The following is a 16,359-nucleotide window of genomic DNA, read 5'->3' on the forward strand; positions in this document are numbered from 1 at the left end:
TTTAAGGTCAAAGTTATAATTTGGTGTCAAGTTTAGAGTTATATTTATGTATTGTGCCTATTCTCAAGCGTCTATTTGGTAGTTAAGTTAACTGCAATAAATATGTCATCTCTTTTAATCACACACATCATCCTTAATTGGAACAAACCTGAGGTTGTAAGGCTTACTTATCTGCATACTGTGCACTTAAACACACACACAAAAGTTTTAAAAACTTTGAATTGTCACAAGCAGAAGTATGTACTTCATATTGTAGTTTTAACATAAGTTATGTACAGATAATGAAAAGCTTGAAGCAGCTTCCAAATTGATCATATACACACAAATTGACATGTTCTTTAACACATTTACATAATCAAGTGAAATAATAAACAGTAAGCCTTGGATTTGCTATACATTAATGTACAATATACTTAATTAAACAGTTGGATAAGATGCATCCATGGCAATCCCACATAGTCCTTCTTTAGCATCAATGCCCCTTTCCATCCTTATGAATCCGTTTTCGCCCCAACTAGTACCCCATGAGTTCTTGATCAACCAGTATTTAGTCCCGTCTACAGCTTTTCCATATCCAATTGCTGTAACGCCATGATCTAATTCAGTTCCACACGCGCCTGTAAAAACTCCACTCGAGTAGAATTGGAATGAGAAGTCACTAGCATCGATGGACACTGAAACAGGCTGATTTGCTACAGCGTTGAGTAGTTCTTTCTCGTTGTTTGCAGGTACCTTTTCGTAGCCTTTGATATCAGCTGCAGGGGAAGATTCCTTTTTCGAGTTGCAACTTCCATCAGCAGCTGTGTATGGATATGTTTTTTCAGTTGTTATGCCTTTGTTCTTCACTATGAATTCAAACGCGTCTTCCATGTAACCACCTTCACATCCTTGGTCTTCACGCGTTCTATCACAGTCCACCAGTGCTTGTTCTGATAGAGAGATCAACTTTCCTGTCGAGAGTTTGGTGATTCCCTCTGTTGCTGCTATCGCAGAAAATGCCCAACAACTCCCTATTTGTAATAGAAATGTTAAAGAGTAGAACACGAAAACCAATAGTAAGCCCTTCATGAAGAGTTTAAGTTATATACACTGAAGGTCACATATAAATTAATTACTAGTAAATTTCTATGACAAGCGCACTTTAATTGATAACTTGGCACATGCTAAATACATGGATAACATCAACAATCTTTACACTGTCAGTGTATATAACTTAGATCAAGAGTTTTAAGGCGATTATTATATATACTAAGGCTAGAAGACTTACCACATTGTCCTTGATCCTTGATAGGTGTGACTGCACCTTTAGTTCTCCAGTCCATAGCTGTTGGAACTGCAGTAACATTTTCGTATTTGAATGAAGTAATTTTTGGTTCACAAAATGGAATCTTCAAACCATTTCTCGCAGCTCTAAATTCCTCGTTAGTTAAATCTGCGAATGCATTGATTCCCAACTTATAAGGTTGGTTTGCTGCATCATTGAAAGCTTCGATACGCTCTACATTCTCCTTGAATATCTTGAAACGACTCTCTTTTTCAGCAATGGTTCTGTATACATGTCCATATTGAATCATCCATTGGTCGTATTTTTGCATCATGAATTCTTCAGGAAGTGTACGCGCTGTAGTTTGAGACGCCCATATTCCAAGAATCGCCAAAACAAGAACTAGGAACTTCATATCAAGTACAGCCATAATGAAGAGATTAAACAGATATTTTCAACTAAAGAGAAATATTGTACGATGGAGGCAATTAATGGTGTATATATTTCTTTGGAGATACTAGTATATATTGATTCTTGAATATGAGAAAAGTTTTACTAGTTTTTATCAGTTTTCCTTACCAAATACTGTGATTTGGACTAATTAGTTCTTTGCCGTGGTTGCTAATTTGTTTAGTAATCACATTTCAAGAATAAAAGATTCATAATTAATTAGTATAATCTTGTTTTATGTGTCAATCCATTTGTAGGGGTGTGCGGATTTAATAGGTATAATAGATTTAGTAGGTGCAGATTTAATAGGTATAATAGATTTAGTAGGTTTCTAGTAAATCTATTTTTATTAGTGCGTGGATATTTTGTTTTAATATCTTTTAATAATTTACTTTTTTCGTAAGATATATTCATTAATTATTTTATCCTGTAGTAATTGCAGAGTTACAAATTCTTGTATAATAATTTATCCTATCTGTACTATAATGTATATCTAATTCTAGATTTTCAATGTTATTTATTATCTTGTGTTGTTCTTCTCGTAGTGAGGTTTTTAAATTATATAAACTATCACATGTACTTTTATCTAAATTTTCTAAGGTTTTTTCTATCCATATTAATTTTTCTTTTAGGTCTTCCATTATTTTCCTAATTCGGTTTCTATAATTAATTTCATTATTTAGATTTTCTTGATTTTCTCTAGTTTGTCTAATATATTCTAACATCTTTTAATCTGAATAATATCCTTCTGGGTAAATTTCTTCGTATAACTGTTCTAGACAATTTGTAGTTTCAATTTCATAGTTTATTACTTTTGCTAATATTATTTTCTTGATATCTATAATTTCTATGTTTTTAAGTATATATAATATTAAAACTTTAAGATAATCTAAATGATCTATTTTTAAAATTGGTTTTATTATAATATTTTGTAGTTGTTTGTTTTAGCCTTAGTAGTTTTTGCATATTTTTATTAAGAAATTTTATATCTTTGTTTTCCATGTATTTATCTATATTTATTTTTATTTGTTTTTCTAGTAACTGCATATTTTTTATATCTTTTTCTAAAAATTTTATATAACTTATCATCGTAAGTATTTATAAGAGTAGTTAGGTAGTTGTGGTATATAATTTATTCTAGTCATGTAATATTTACCAAAAGCTTTTTCTAATATTATTTTTCTTATATCTGCTACTTTTATATTTCTAAGTGCATACAAAATAAGTATCTTGAATTTATCTACCATCACATCAGATATATTATCATTCATTTTCATAAATTTGCTTTTTTCAAAATATTCCCTCCAACCATGTACATAAAATATAGTCATCTTAGCTTACTATATACTAGATTATTCTTAAATAATATGTTCTTCCGTCACTATTAACATGGTAATCCGGATACTTTTTCCCTTAAACAGCGCCTCTACTCTGGTTACTCCCCGCCACGGCTTCTTGCCTCATTGGTTTCACCTTTAGGATGGCATAGTCCTTAGGGATATTTCTCCGTTTCCTCTTTGTTAATAAACTTCTTAACATATTATTCTTCGAATAATTCTACTATAAAGTAACTAATATGAATTTATTTTATCATATCATGATTGTTGGGAATTATGAAATTAGCTATTCATAATCATAAATAGATATACCTGTTCGGGTAGCTTTGTTATTTCTGAGTTTTGTTGCTCCATAGCTTTTTCCATTGAAATATGTTTATCTAATTAACTGAGTAAAATATTTTTTGTGGATTGGAGAGAGCAAAGTGCTTCAACGCATGAAGGCTTGCTTTTTGCAATGCCTTCTGCCTTTGTTATATAGAACGAGAAAAGTTTAATTTACACATGTTTCCTACTTTCTGAAACTAAAAAAAGTCAAAAATGGTGGCTTCCTAACTTTCCTAACCTAACTTTAGCTTTTTCTAACTTATCTTTTCGTAAAGGTTGTCAACAATTTCAACAACCTAATAAATGTACAAAAGACTTTTGTTACATAATATACAATAATTCTGTTTTTGTACAGTATCTTGTCTCCGCTGATTTTGTCGTACCTGCTCCATTATTGCTCTGTATCTGCTCCATTATTGCTTTTTATCTTATCTTTCCAGCTGGCATTTTGTCTTCTTTATTCTAGATGTACTTCTGGAATAATATTATCTTCTCCATTGCACCTCGAACATTGGTGGTCTGGATATTTATGTCCGATTATTTTACAGTATCTTGTTAATAGTCCTTCTGAAATAAATCCCTTTTTTATCGCTCTTGCGGTAGATTGTTTTTCTGGGTTAAGTAGCGTCATTATCCATTGTCTTACGTCTTCCATATCTGCTTGTCGTAGCTCTTTTGAATTTGAATATATCATTTGATGATCTCTTGAATAGTAGCTCCATATTGGGTTTCCGTTAGCATAGTTATTTGCTAGTTCTTGAATGATCGTAGCTAGTCCAATAAGTCTTTTATTTGCATAAAAATCTGGTATCTCGATTCTAGGTATCTCCGGTTGTTGCGAAATATCTTCTGGTATAATCATATCTCTTGTTAGTCCTATCTTTACAACTTGTATAACTGGTTTTATTTCGTCATATAATATCTCTGCTGGTGCAGTATAACACTTTATATAAAATAAATTTCCTTTTGTTATTCTTTTATAGGTAGTGAATATCTTGTATAATTCCTCCATAGCTGTTAGCTCTTCTCCGTCGTGGGTATATATGGTATTTAGTAGTCCATAGTCAAAACAAGTTTTAACTAGGCTTGGGTTAGTTTTGGGTAGTGCGATTAATTTATTGTATCCTTGTAGTTTTTGGGTTATATAATTGGTATTTGGTTCTTTGATGTCTGTAGCTCTGGGGTTATGGTTTAGAAAGGTTTGTACTCTGTATATATTTTCTATGTATTTCTGGGCGGTGTAGTTGTATACTTTTTTGTCTTGGTTTAGTCTATCTCGGTATGTGTTAACTTGTGGGGGTATGAATAAATGGTCTTTTTGTGTTTTGGGGGTAAATGGTTTTTCAAATATTTTGTTCATATTTGCATTCTGGTATCTTGGCCTATTAACTCCTTTGCTTGTACCTGCAGAAGTAGATTGATAAATGTTATGGGTTTTATGGAGTGTCCCAACGTCTCCTTCTAGCTCTGGATTTTTAATGTCTTCCGATCGACATAGCTCTGCACATTGCTGAGTTAGCTGATTTGTAGCTATAGACTTCAGTTTATCTTCATTAGTCTTTAGCTTTTCTATCTCATTACCCATACTGTCCACTTTCATTGAAAGCGTAGTTAGGGTGTTAAGTATTTTTTCTAGAGTATCTTCCTCTACTATTTCAGTCTGTGTAGCTTTGTCTTGATATGTAATCTGCAATAACATTTTTGTTAATACTGATCACTTCAATTGTAAATGTGAAATTTAATATATTTAAAACTAGTCTTCGAATCTCTTTTGTTGTAACTGAATTTTGTATTTTCTTTGTTAACCACCAGCGTACCTGTGTATTATCTGTTCGTACAATAAATTTGTTAGATACAATATATGGCTCAAATGCTAATAAACATTTATATAATGAACATAATTCTTTCCTATTTATTTCCCATTTTATTTCTGTTTCGTTGAACGTACCTGAGTAGTATCTACAATGGTGTTCTATTTTTTCCTGTTTCATATCGATATTTAAGTACTCCTCCGTAACTATATTCACTTGCATCTGCTTCGACTATATATATAAATTTTCTATTTTCATCTGGAAATTGCAATTTTGGTAATTCCTTACAAAGTAATTTTATTTTTTGAACTTGTTTTTTATCTTTTTCATCATAATTATATTCTATATCCTTTTTTAATTTTTTCTGCAGTGGTTTTAAGGTTTCTGCTAATCTTGGAATATATTCTCTTACTTGGTTTACTAATCCTAAAAATGATTGTAATTTCTTTTTTGTATCTAATTCTTCTTTCGAATTTATTATTTTTTGTACTATATGTTGTTGCATTTTTACTCCACTTTTATCTATTTGTATTCCTAAAAATTCTATCTGGTTTTTCATAATTTCAGCTTTCTTTTTGCTTAGACTTATTCCTGATTTTTCTATTATATCTGTGAACTGTTCTAATAATTTTAAATGTTCTTCTTTAGTTTTTGTATATAATAATATATCATCTATGTATACTATACAATTAGATAATTGTTTAAAATAATTATCCATAAAATGTTGATATCTACCTGGTGCATTTTTATATCCAAATGGTAACACGTTCCATTCATAAAATCCTTGTGGTACCGTAAATGCGGTTAATTCTTTAGATTCTTCTTCTAGCTTTAGGTGGTAAAATCCTGATTTACAATCAAATTTGCTAAAATAATTATATCCTTGGATTTGTCTTATTTTTAATATCTTATTTGGTATCGGATAATTATATGTTATAGTTTTTGCATTTAAATTTCTATAGTCAATAACCATCCTACTTTTTCCTCTTTTTTGTTCACTATGTTTATTTACTATAAATGCTGGACTATTATGTTTACTATTACTTTTTTGTATATATTGTTTTTCTAATAATTCATCTATGTGCATTTTAAATTCTTTTAAATCATCAAAATTATATGTTAATGGTTTTTGTGTTATTATGCTATTCTTATCTATTAATTCAATTTTTATAGTAGTTTTGTGTTTTTCCCATCCTTTTAATGGATCTTCACTATATAATTGTTCTAATTTTTTCTGAATTATTTCAATATAGTTATTTCTGTTTTATTTATCGAAAATACTACTAGTTCTACTGTATCTTCAGTATTTTTTATATTTTCTAACTTTTGTGTAATTTTTTCACTTCCTTTTATCCAATCAGTTTTCTTTCTTATTTTATTATTAACTCTTTTTGCTCTTACTTTTTGTTTGCATGGTGTTGTAAACCACCAGTCTGTTTTGGTTATTATATGTGGGTATAATTTATCTAAAAATGGCATTCCTAAAAGTATATCTTTTGATGTTAATTCATAATTATAAATTTCTTCTATTGTTAATATCTTATCCCATACTTGTATTTTTACATTCCTAGCTTTATAAGTAATTAAGCTTCCTTCATTATTAAATCCTTTAACTATTATTGGTGTTTTTAGTTTATCCCATTTGCTTTCTGGTAAGCAATTATATCTACATAAATTAGCTTCTGCTCCTGTATCTATCATAGGCGTATAATATCTACTGTAATATCCTTCTACTACTATCTTCATTAATACATATATCTTCATTTCATGTTAAGGCTCTTTTTAAGAATAACTTTTCTTTGTTATATGTTAAGGTTAATTGTGTATGTTCTATATTATATGGTTTTACTTGTTCTAACCATTTTATTCCTAATATTATATCTGCTTTTTGCATTTCTTCCTTTACTTTGAATTCTATTTTTATTTTTCTAACTCCTAACATTATTTCTTTTTCTGCTATATTTTTATTATTTATTAAACTTCTTGGTAGATCTGGGCATATATCATTGTCAGTTTTTATTTCTTCATTTTTTACTAGATATTTTGCTATATGATTTTCTTCTTGTCCTGTATTCAAAAGTATTAAATATTCTTTTTCATTTATTTTTCCCGTTATGTAATATTGGTTTAAATTACTTATTGAATTTGTTTCATAACTTGTTCTTTTTGATGAGCTTGATGATTCTGGCTTTTCATTAGCTATTCTTTTCGTTGTACTTATTCTATCATTTACTATTTCTAAATTTTCTTCTGTATCTATGTCTCTATAGGTATAATCATTATAATCTATTGTTTTTACTATTTGTTCGAATGGGCTTTCTATTTGTATTTTGTTAATCTTATTTTTTCCTGTTATTTTATGTTTTGTTGTTAATACATATAGATTTTTACATCTTGCTGTAAATATTTTACTTCCTGGGGTTAATTCTATTCCTGATATTTTCCAATATAATACTAATGATTTATCTATATTCCTATCTGTTACTGCTACTGAATAATTTGCACTTATTATAAATTTAAATTTTTGGTATATTAGATTTCCTTTTACGGCAGTTATTATGCTTTTTTCTATAGGTTTTATAATTCTATCGTCTGCTAAATATAATTCTATTGGTGTATCTATTCCTTCTCTAAAACATGCTTTTATTAATATCTCTGTACCTCCAAGGTGTACATATTTTATTGGATCTCCTTTACTTTTTATATCATTTATTTCTTTATTAATTATTCTTTTTGTTACCAGTGGTATACTAGCTTTTCCTTTTGCATATCTGCAGTCTATTACATGTTCTTTTTGGCATACTACATAATATTCATCTTTTTTCCTAGTAAAAATATTTTTTATTGTTGGTATTTTAAATATTTTCTCTACACTTAAATCTAATTCTTTTCCTTTTATTTCATCAAATATATTACTGTCAAATATTATCTTTTGTTCCGTTCCTTCATCATTTAAATATTCTTCCTTTGTTATTATTTTTATATCTTCTTCAGTCATTTGATTCATCTATTTCGCTATCTATTTCATTATCTGTTTCGTTTTCTGAAATTTCATATATACTATCTTCACTTTCTAATTCATAATCTATATAATCTATCTGCATATATTCGGTATTCTCTATTTTTATTTCTGATATTTGTTTATTTTTTGGGTTTTTAGGTAATTTACAATCTCTAGCTAAATGTCCTAATTTTCCACAATTATAACAAGTACATTCTTTTATAGATTTCTTCTTTCTATATGGTCTTTTATGTTTATAATTTTTTACATAATATCTTTTTCTTGGTTTCTTATATTTATATTTTGATTTTTTATATTTCTTATATTTCTAATGTCTTTTTCTTTTCTTATAATATCTTTCTTCGCATCCAAATTGGGGTGCTATTTTATTTTTGCAACAAGCTAAATTTCTTATTAATGTTTTTTCCATTTTTAATTCTTCTCTATATTTTTCACATAAGTTTCTATACCATTGTTGTAAATATTTTATTCTTGCTCCTAACGTATCTACTATTTTTGCTTCTTCCCAACTTTTTATTATTTTCGAACTAAATGGCTCGGGTAATTTATTAAAATATAATTTTCTTATTTCTTTACTTTCTTCTATACTATATGCTCCTTTGTAATAATATTCTTTAAATGCGCAAGTATATTCATCTATATAACACATATTACATATTGCTAATTTTAACATTAAATTTCTATTTGTATCTTTTTCTTCATTTTGTTCTTCTTCGATTGTTTTCGTACTACCAAATTCATCTTTTATAGCTGTTTCATATTTTTTTAATAATTCTATAGGTGTTAGTTTAGTTGTTGTCGATGATGTTCCTTCTATAGGTTTATTAGTTCTTAATACTTTTTTGCTATTTTCGGTTAGATTTGCAAACCATAGTTTTACTGATCCTATTAGTGTTTTTTCTATATATTCCGGTGCATCTGTTATATTTATATTATTATCTAATAATTGTTTTGTCATATATCCTATCCATAATTGTATTGTTTTTTCTGTATCTATTACACAGTCTAGATCTAAAAAGTTATAATTTTTATTCACTATTTGTTTTGGTATCCATTTGTCATATTCATTATATTTTTTAAACTTATTCTTATAATATATATGTTTTCTTATTTCTGTTGTTTTAGGTATTATATTTTCATTTTCTTTTTTATCAAGAGTATTTATTTCTGTTTGGGTATTTTCTAAGTTTTCCTCATTAATTTTTTGTTCTTCATTGATTTCTAAATTTTTTGTATTTGTTAATATTTCTGTGTATGTTTCACTATCTTCGGACTCATAATTATCTGTTTCTTCAATATCTATATTATTTATTTCTAATTCTTCGTTTTTTTATTTCTAATTTTTCCTTAAATTGATTTATCTCATTTAGTAATTTCTGTTCTCTATCTTTTTCTTCTTTTTCTTTTTGTCTTTGTTCATACAGCTCTTTTAACATTTGTAATTCTTTTTCTAATTCAGCAATTCTACTATTTTTGGTTTCTTCTATTTTTCGTATTTCTTCCGTAGTTTGTTGTTTTATTTTTTCTATTTCTTTTTTCCTATCTATCTCTTCATTTTCTTTTTCTATTCTTACCATTGCTGTTAATTTATCTTCTAATTTTAATTCTTCTTTTTCTAACATTAGATATAAATGTTCACCTATTTTCTTATATCTTCGTCCTAGATTAGAAAATACTATTTTTATTTTTGATCCTTCGTAGTTTTCATATATTTTTTCATCTCTTATAAATTCTTCTTTATTCATTTTATTGTGAATAGGTCATGTTGATATACATATTCTAAACTGTCTATTTGTGATTCTAATTTTGATATTTCATCTTTTTGTGTATCTATTGAATTTTTACTAACTCCTGCAAATATATTATAATGTAGTCTTTCTATTCTTATTTTTAATTCTTTACGTTTTTCAGAGATAATTTGTTTTAATTCTTTATATTGTTGTATTTTATTCATTTTAAATTATATTTATAATATCTCGGTAGATTTCTAAATCTAATTTTATCATAATTAGGTGGTATATGTTTCATTCTTCTAGATTTTAAATGTGTTATTAATTTTGATTCAATACTAGATATTAATATAATTAAGTAGGCTAGTTTTTGTGGATTTTCTTTTGTTTTATTTAGACTTATATATTCTGGATAATTACTAATTAAGGATTCTTTAATTTTTCTAAAAGCTTCTCTATTTTTAAATGGTCTTCGCATAATTAACCATTTGTAGGTAAATTTTTTAACTTTAAATCTAATTTTAATTTTAACATGTATAATTTTAACATGTATATTCTAACTCTAATATATATATCTCTTCTGTACTGTTTAAATTGCTGTGCTCTGATACCATTTGTAGGGGGGTGTGCGGATTTAATAGGTAGTCAATAATTCCAGCTTGGATTTCTTTAACTCTTGAACAATGTCTATTTGCCTTTATACTGGTTATTTATTAAGGGTCAAAAACACGGCTAAGATATTCTCTTTTTGAGTTTTATACTTGAAACTATCAGTGTGTGAGTTTTCTGCCTGAACTACCATCAACTATTGAGGTGTGTTTCGATAGATTTTTGGTAATAGGTCAGGTAGAAAACCAACATACGTAATAGTTAATAGTCCATTTATGAAAAAACAAAGCATAAACAACTAGTATATATGAACCCAGTAGAATCTTATTCATTCACTTTGTGTTTTGAGAAGAAAGACTTTGTTGTATTAGGGTTCGTCAGAATGATCAAGTTATCTGATTGAAGGATCGAACATGAGACTTACATAACATCATAAACCAATAGCACCAATATAACAACATATCTTGTGTAATCTTCAAGTTGGGTTTGTATAGTTTAGGATATGATGTATGTAAATTTACCCCTACCTTTTGTGGGGTAGAACAAAATGTAAAGAACTATTACCTCCTCTTTTGGGGTAGAAAGGTCGATTTTTGATAGACCCTTGATGCAAAACAAGTGTAACCAAACACCGATAAACTGTTGTTATCTTCATTTAACAAATCAACATTGTTTAAGATTTTTTTGTAAAAATTATTATTACATTATAACTATATATATAAGGAGAATCTTTTATTTTTTAGTAGTTCACACAAATTTTTTGGTGCAATTAAATAGCACAAATGTTTATATTTTTTTTTCATACGTGTTACATTTGTCCTCATTTATGATTTTGTGATATTTTTACTTGGATCTTTGTAATTGAACTATAAATAGCATTTTTTTAATAAATATCTTCTTGTTACGTATTAGATTACTTGTTATTTTTTACTTATTTTTTATATTAAAAAATAATTGTTCATGTTACTTATTTATTTTAGTAAATCAAAAAAGTGTTATATATATATGTTTATATTATTATTATTTTTATTATTGTTATTATTATTTTCAAATAATTACATAAACTATTAACAATCAAATCTAAAATTTTAAAACATAATTATTACGGATAACTTGATATGTTTTACTCTTTAGATACTAAAGTTTTAAGTTATTTGTCAAGTGAAAGAAAAAACAAAAAGAAATTGAGAAAGTACCATTTTCTTTCTGATTTTCACTTTACTTGATCCTTATATTAAAATTAAACTTTTCTTCGTACTTGGTAAGATTCGACCCTTATACTAAAAATAAATTTTTCTTCGTACTTGGTAAGACCCCCATTGATGACTAAAGAATAGGAAACTGTGGAGAACTGGAGATGCACTCCATGATTCATTGACAGAATTTTAAAGGAAATTCAAGATTTGGTAGCATACTTACCAGAAACTCCCACCAAATAAAATCACAAACCCTTCTGTAATTTACTTTTGTAAAACACTTTGAAGATAGACCTTTTCTTGAATACTATTTAAGGAGCTCATTGCTAAACAATATATTATCAACAATACTTCTACCCTCTATAAAAGTAGAATGTGAAGAATTGATTATAGTACTAGTCACACTTTTGATTTTGTTTGTGAGTATTTTAGTGATGAGTTTTTGAAGGTAGTATAACAGGCAATTCGTCTATACTCCTTGACATAAGTAGGGACTTTGACTTTTGGAACCAATGTAATTGTTGTACAGCTAAAGGTTTTGAGCAGTTTAACTAAAGTGAAGAATTCAGTCACAACATTTTCCACATTATCTTTAATCGCCTTCTATTATTGAGTGAAGAATTTCACTGGAAAGCCATCAACCCCAAAGACTTATCAGCTAGCATATCACTTATTATTTTCTTCTAATATTACTCTTATCATTTAGTAACTATATGCAATAGTAATTGTCAATCATATACTTTTAAATCATAATTATCAAGATAAATAAATAAACTCCTATTAAATAGCTTCTTATTAATGGAAGTATCAAATCAACAAATGTAAAATAAAATAAAATGGATAGAATGCATATATATATTTTATATTTTAGTAAAATTTGTGCAATTTTGAAGTTATAGTCTCATTTTCAATTAAAATATTTTTTGTAATAATACTAATTCTCTTTTTGGGTGTGTTTGGTAAGAACATATTTTTTTTAATAAAAATATTATTTTAAAAATATTTTTCAAAACAATTAGTATGTTTCTTACTTATTTTCTTATACTCAATACGTAAGTAAAATATTATTTGAAAATTATTTATATATATTTTAGATAAGTACTACAAAAGGTGGGGTATAGGGTGTCAGGGATGGTAGCTACCGGTGGGGTAAAGGCAAGGGCAATGGAGTTAAAAGTGACAAAAGAGTTTCAAAATAGGTGTAGGTGACAAGTTTTAATAATTCAGTGTAGATGACAATTACTTTATTATAAATTAAGAAAGTTGGAGAAGTTTGAGAATAGCCCACAAGTTTTTAAATTTACTCTTTGATCCAAATGTTAACCTAATATAATAGGAAACTGAGGGAAAAATGCGTGTTTCTCTCTCTTCTCATTCATTGTTATTTTTCTCTCTCTTCACGATTTTTGTTGTTCATTGTTGTTGTTGCTTTATTCATCATCTTCTACTTCATTATCTGTAACGCCCCAAAACCTGGTCTTGAGACGTCACACAGTGCTCAAGACTACGAGTAGCCTTAAACTAACCTTGTCTGCCTTTTACTAAGTCTGAATCTCATAATAATAGGAAATATAGACATAGAAGTCATGGTAAATGCGAAAATCTGGCTGAACTAACTAAGAATAATTTGAATATAATATCTGAAACCTCAATACTGAATAATCTGAATCACAACTTACAATCTGACAAGCCTCTACTACTATTATCTAGAGAGTCACTGGGACAAACCCCCAGCTAACTCGAACTATCTGAAAATAATACTGAATCATATAAACTAATAAGCTGTAAAATCTGAATGATTAAGTCCCCGAACTATGAGGACTCACCAACTGACGGATGTAGATGGAGATGCTTGAACAATTCACGCTGCTAATACTGAGCACCTGAACCTACATTATGAGACAATGTAGCACATAGACGTATATGTGGATCCGTACTTTGAGGATGTACTGAGTATATGGGGGTGAAATGCATAAGTAAGACATCAACTCATCATCATAAATTGTAAAACAATACATGCTAAATGTAAATGACTCACATAAGCTAAAATATCTAGAATACTAAAATCTAAAATCATAATAGCAAATCATACTTTATAAATCTAGTGAGTAATAACATTTAGTTCTGAAAGCTGTGCAAATATTCTGTCTGTAAATCATATTGTCTAAGTGTAGAAAAGACTCACTTTTGAATCTGAAATATGCAAGATAAAATCTGTAACTATTATCTTTCTATAAAATATAGTTTGAATAAAACTGTGAGCCCTTACACTTAGTTTCTAAAAGCTTTTCTATTATTCTTTTTAGTAGGAAATTCTTTTAAAAACTGTTCTGCAAGGGAGGTTCTTCTAACTAACATAAACTATGTGAGCTAACATGGAGTCCAACGTCTTGTTCCCATATGGGAAAAACCTCACGATGGGAAGAGGTGTCATACCCTTGCCAAGGAGTATAAACCTGAGCTAAGTGATCACATCTTTAACTGTCATCCATATAGAAATGAGAATAATCTGATAATCTGTACCTATGTTGGCTACGTAGTTCTGTGGAAGATAGGGCACTCTAATTCCACACTTCCCGCTCGGTGCTAAATACTACTCCCTTTTAATATGTATGCTCACTCTGTTGAAAATCCACTTTAAAAAATAACATATGGATTATTACGAAACTAACTATGGTTTTATCCAAGTCATTTTGTAAATAAAGCTAGTCTGAATTCTGTAATCTGAGATAAATCTATAAAGTGGATTCCAAATCTTATCTGAGGATCAAAAGATTAAAACTATGTTGAAAATTTATTAATAAACTAATCATCTGATGCTTAAAGCATAATCTTTCTTGAAATAATAATATTCAATCTTGGGATAATAACCCATGCATGAATCTCATGTCAAAATATCATAATAATCATGCTTGATAATGAAAACAATGATAGGTCATCTCAAAATCTGAAAATTACTGCAATAGGCATGAAATATGAAAATGAACATGCAATTCAACGTCTAAATCACTTGAAATCTCATAATATTGCAATTAGCAATAATGGGTATGAACCCTAATTTAAAACTCTAGTAAAATCATTCAAAATCATATAAATTTGATATGAAAACTTGGTTTTGGGCACAAGAATGAAAGAGGATCCTTCTTCATAAACCCCACATACCTTGGTAGATGATTAGATGAAGAAATCTTTGAATTTTGGATTCCTATTGAGTTCTTGAAGATGAATTCTTGATTATCTTGTCTTGGGAATCCTAAATTTAGAGCTCTCTTGGAGAAACAATGGTGGAATTTAATTTCTTGGAGAAGAAGCTTTGAACACTAGGGTTTTTCTTTGGAAGAGAATGGATGAAATTAAGCATAGTAGGCTTAGAATGGGCTTAATCTTGTGTTTTACACGAATTGGGGGTTTGGGAATTGACCAAACTACCCCTTTCAAACTTTAATCGGAACTGGGAAAAGGAAACAAAAATCCCAATTTAACATACCACCGTGATGCGCCATTATCGCGGTGGCTCACTGAAAATTGACAACTGGGACCTGAGACTTCAACGCGATGCGATGTGCCACCATCGCGGTGCTCTATTGGAATGACATTTGGGATATCACCGCGACGCGCCACCATCATGGTGAGCCACTGAAAATTGACAATTGGGAAATTGGACATCACCACGATGCAAGCTTATCGCGGAGGTCCACTGAAATTTGATGAATGGGAATTTAACCTTCACTGCGATGTAGTGTTTGCCTAGGTGGCGTACTGCCTTACTAAAAATGCCATAACTTTTCAACTGAGTATCGAATTTGGGTGAAATTGGTATCTATGGAAAGATTATTCAATTTTCCCCATATTAGAGGGTCTAAATCTAGAAAATTTCATATGCAACAAAAGTCATTCATTTTTGAAGCTAGTTTTTGACATTCTAGGAGAAAAATTTAGCTAAAAAAAGTACGGGGTATTACAATATCTCCCCCTTGGGAACATTCATCCTCGAATGTGGCTAGTTAAGCTGAAAATACTGAGGAATCTGAGGCTATAAGCTATCATGCACAACTAAAATATCTGTATGACTGAATCTAAAACATACTGAGCTACTGAACTGATTTACGAGTGCTTGAATTTACATGAAAATAGCTATATAGCTGAATCTGAGATTGGAAAAGAACTGAATGTAGGAAGACTATTACCTTCGGCTTAATCTGAGTTTGTGGAGAAGATATGAGGATACTTGGTATGCATGTCTGCTTCTGCTTCCCAAGTAGCACCCTCAACGGACTAATTTTTCCACAGAACTTTGACCAAGGGAACTTCTTTGTTCCTTAGTCTACGAATCTGATGATCAAGAATCTTTACTAGAACTTCTTCATATGAGAGGCTATTCTGAATATCTATACTTTCTAGAGGGGCTATTACGGCCGAATCGTCTATGAACTTCTTTAACAAGGACACATGAAATAATGGATGAACTGAGGATAAATCTGTGGATAGCTCAAGCTCATACGCTACCTTCCCAACATAGCTTAAAATTTGAAAGGGACCTACATATCGGGGACTAAGTTTCGCCCTTTTGCCAAATCTCTTCACCCCTTTCATGGGTGAAACTTTTAAATACA

The 16,359-nt window shown here is 29.1% G+C and overlaps 1 protein-coding gene across 2 annotated transcripts; it reads right to left on the reverse strand.

Annotated features, from left to right (window-relative positions):
* Positions 1–221: 221 nt before the first annotated feature.
* On the reverse strand, positions 222–12,228 carry LOC107845056 (senescence-specific cysteine protease SAG39). Of its 2 annotated transcripts, XM_047397192.1 has the most exons (3): positions 11,970–12,228; positions 1,268–1,673; positions 222–1,010 (listed from the first exon to the last, which is right to left on the reverse strand). In XM_047397192.1, exons 2-3 carry the CDS (start codon positions 1,596–1,598, stop codon positions 418–420), a joined length of 924 nt encoding a protein of 307 aa, XP_047253148.1. In that variant the 5' UTR covers positions 1,599–1,673; positions 11,970–12,228; the 3' UTR covers positions 222–417. The 2 variants fall into 2 exon arrangements, with proteins under 2 accessions (XP_047253148.1, XP_016544825.2); XM_016689339.2 differs by lacking the exon at positions 11,970–12,228 and having other exon boundaries at positions 1,268–1,952.
* Positions 12,229–16,359: the final 4,131 nt, after the last annotated feature.

This window comes from Capsicum annuum, chromosome 10 (assembly GCF_002878395.1).
Source record: "Capsicum annuum cultivar UCD-10X-F1 chromosome 10, UCD10Xv1.1, whole genome shotgun sequence".
Taxonomy (NCBI): domain Eukaryota; kingdom Viridiplantae; phylum Streptophyta; class Magnoliopsida; order Solanales; family Solanaceae; genus Capsicum; species Capsicum annuum.

What these genes read in the sequence shown, in the direction of transcription:
- LOC107845056 (XM_016689339.2), bottom strand. Translation starts at nt 1,694, where the DNA reads ATGGCTGTACTTGATATGAAGTTCCTAGTTCTTGTTTTGGCGATTCTT. An exon ending in CAAGGATCAAGGACAATGTG is followed by an intron (nt 1,011 to 1,267) that starts GTAAGTCTTCTA and finishes TATTACAAATAG; the next exon opens with GGAGTTGTTGGGCATTTTCT.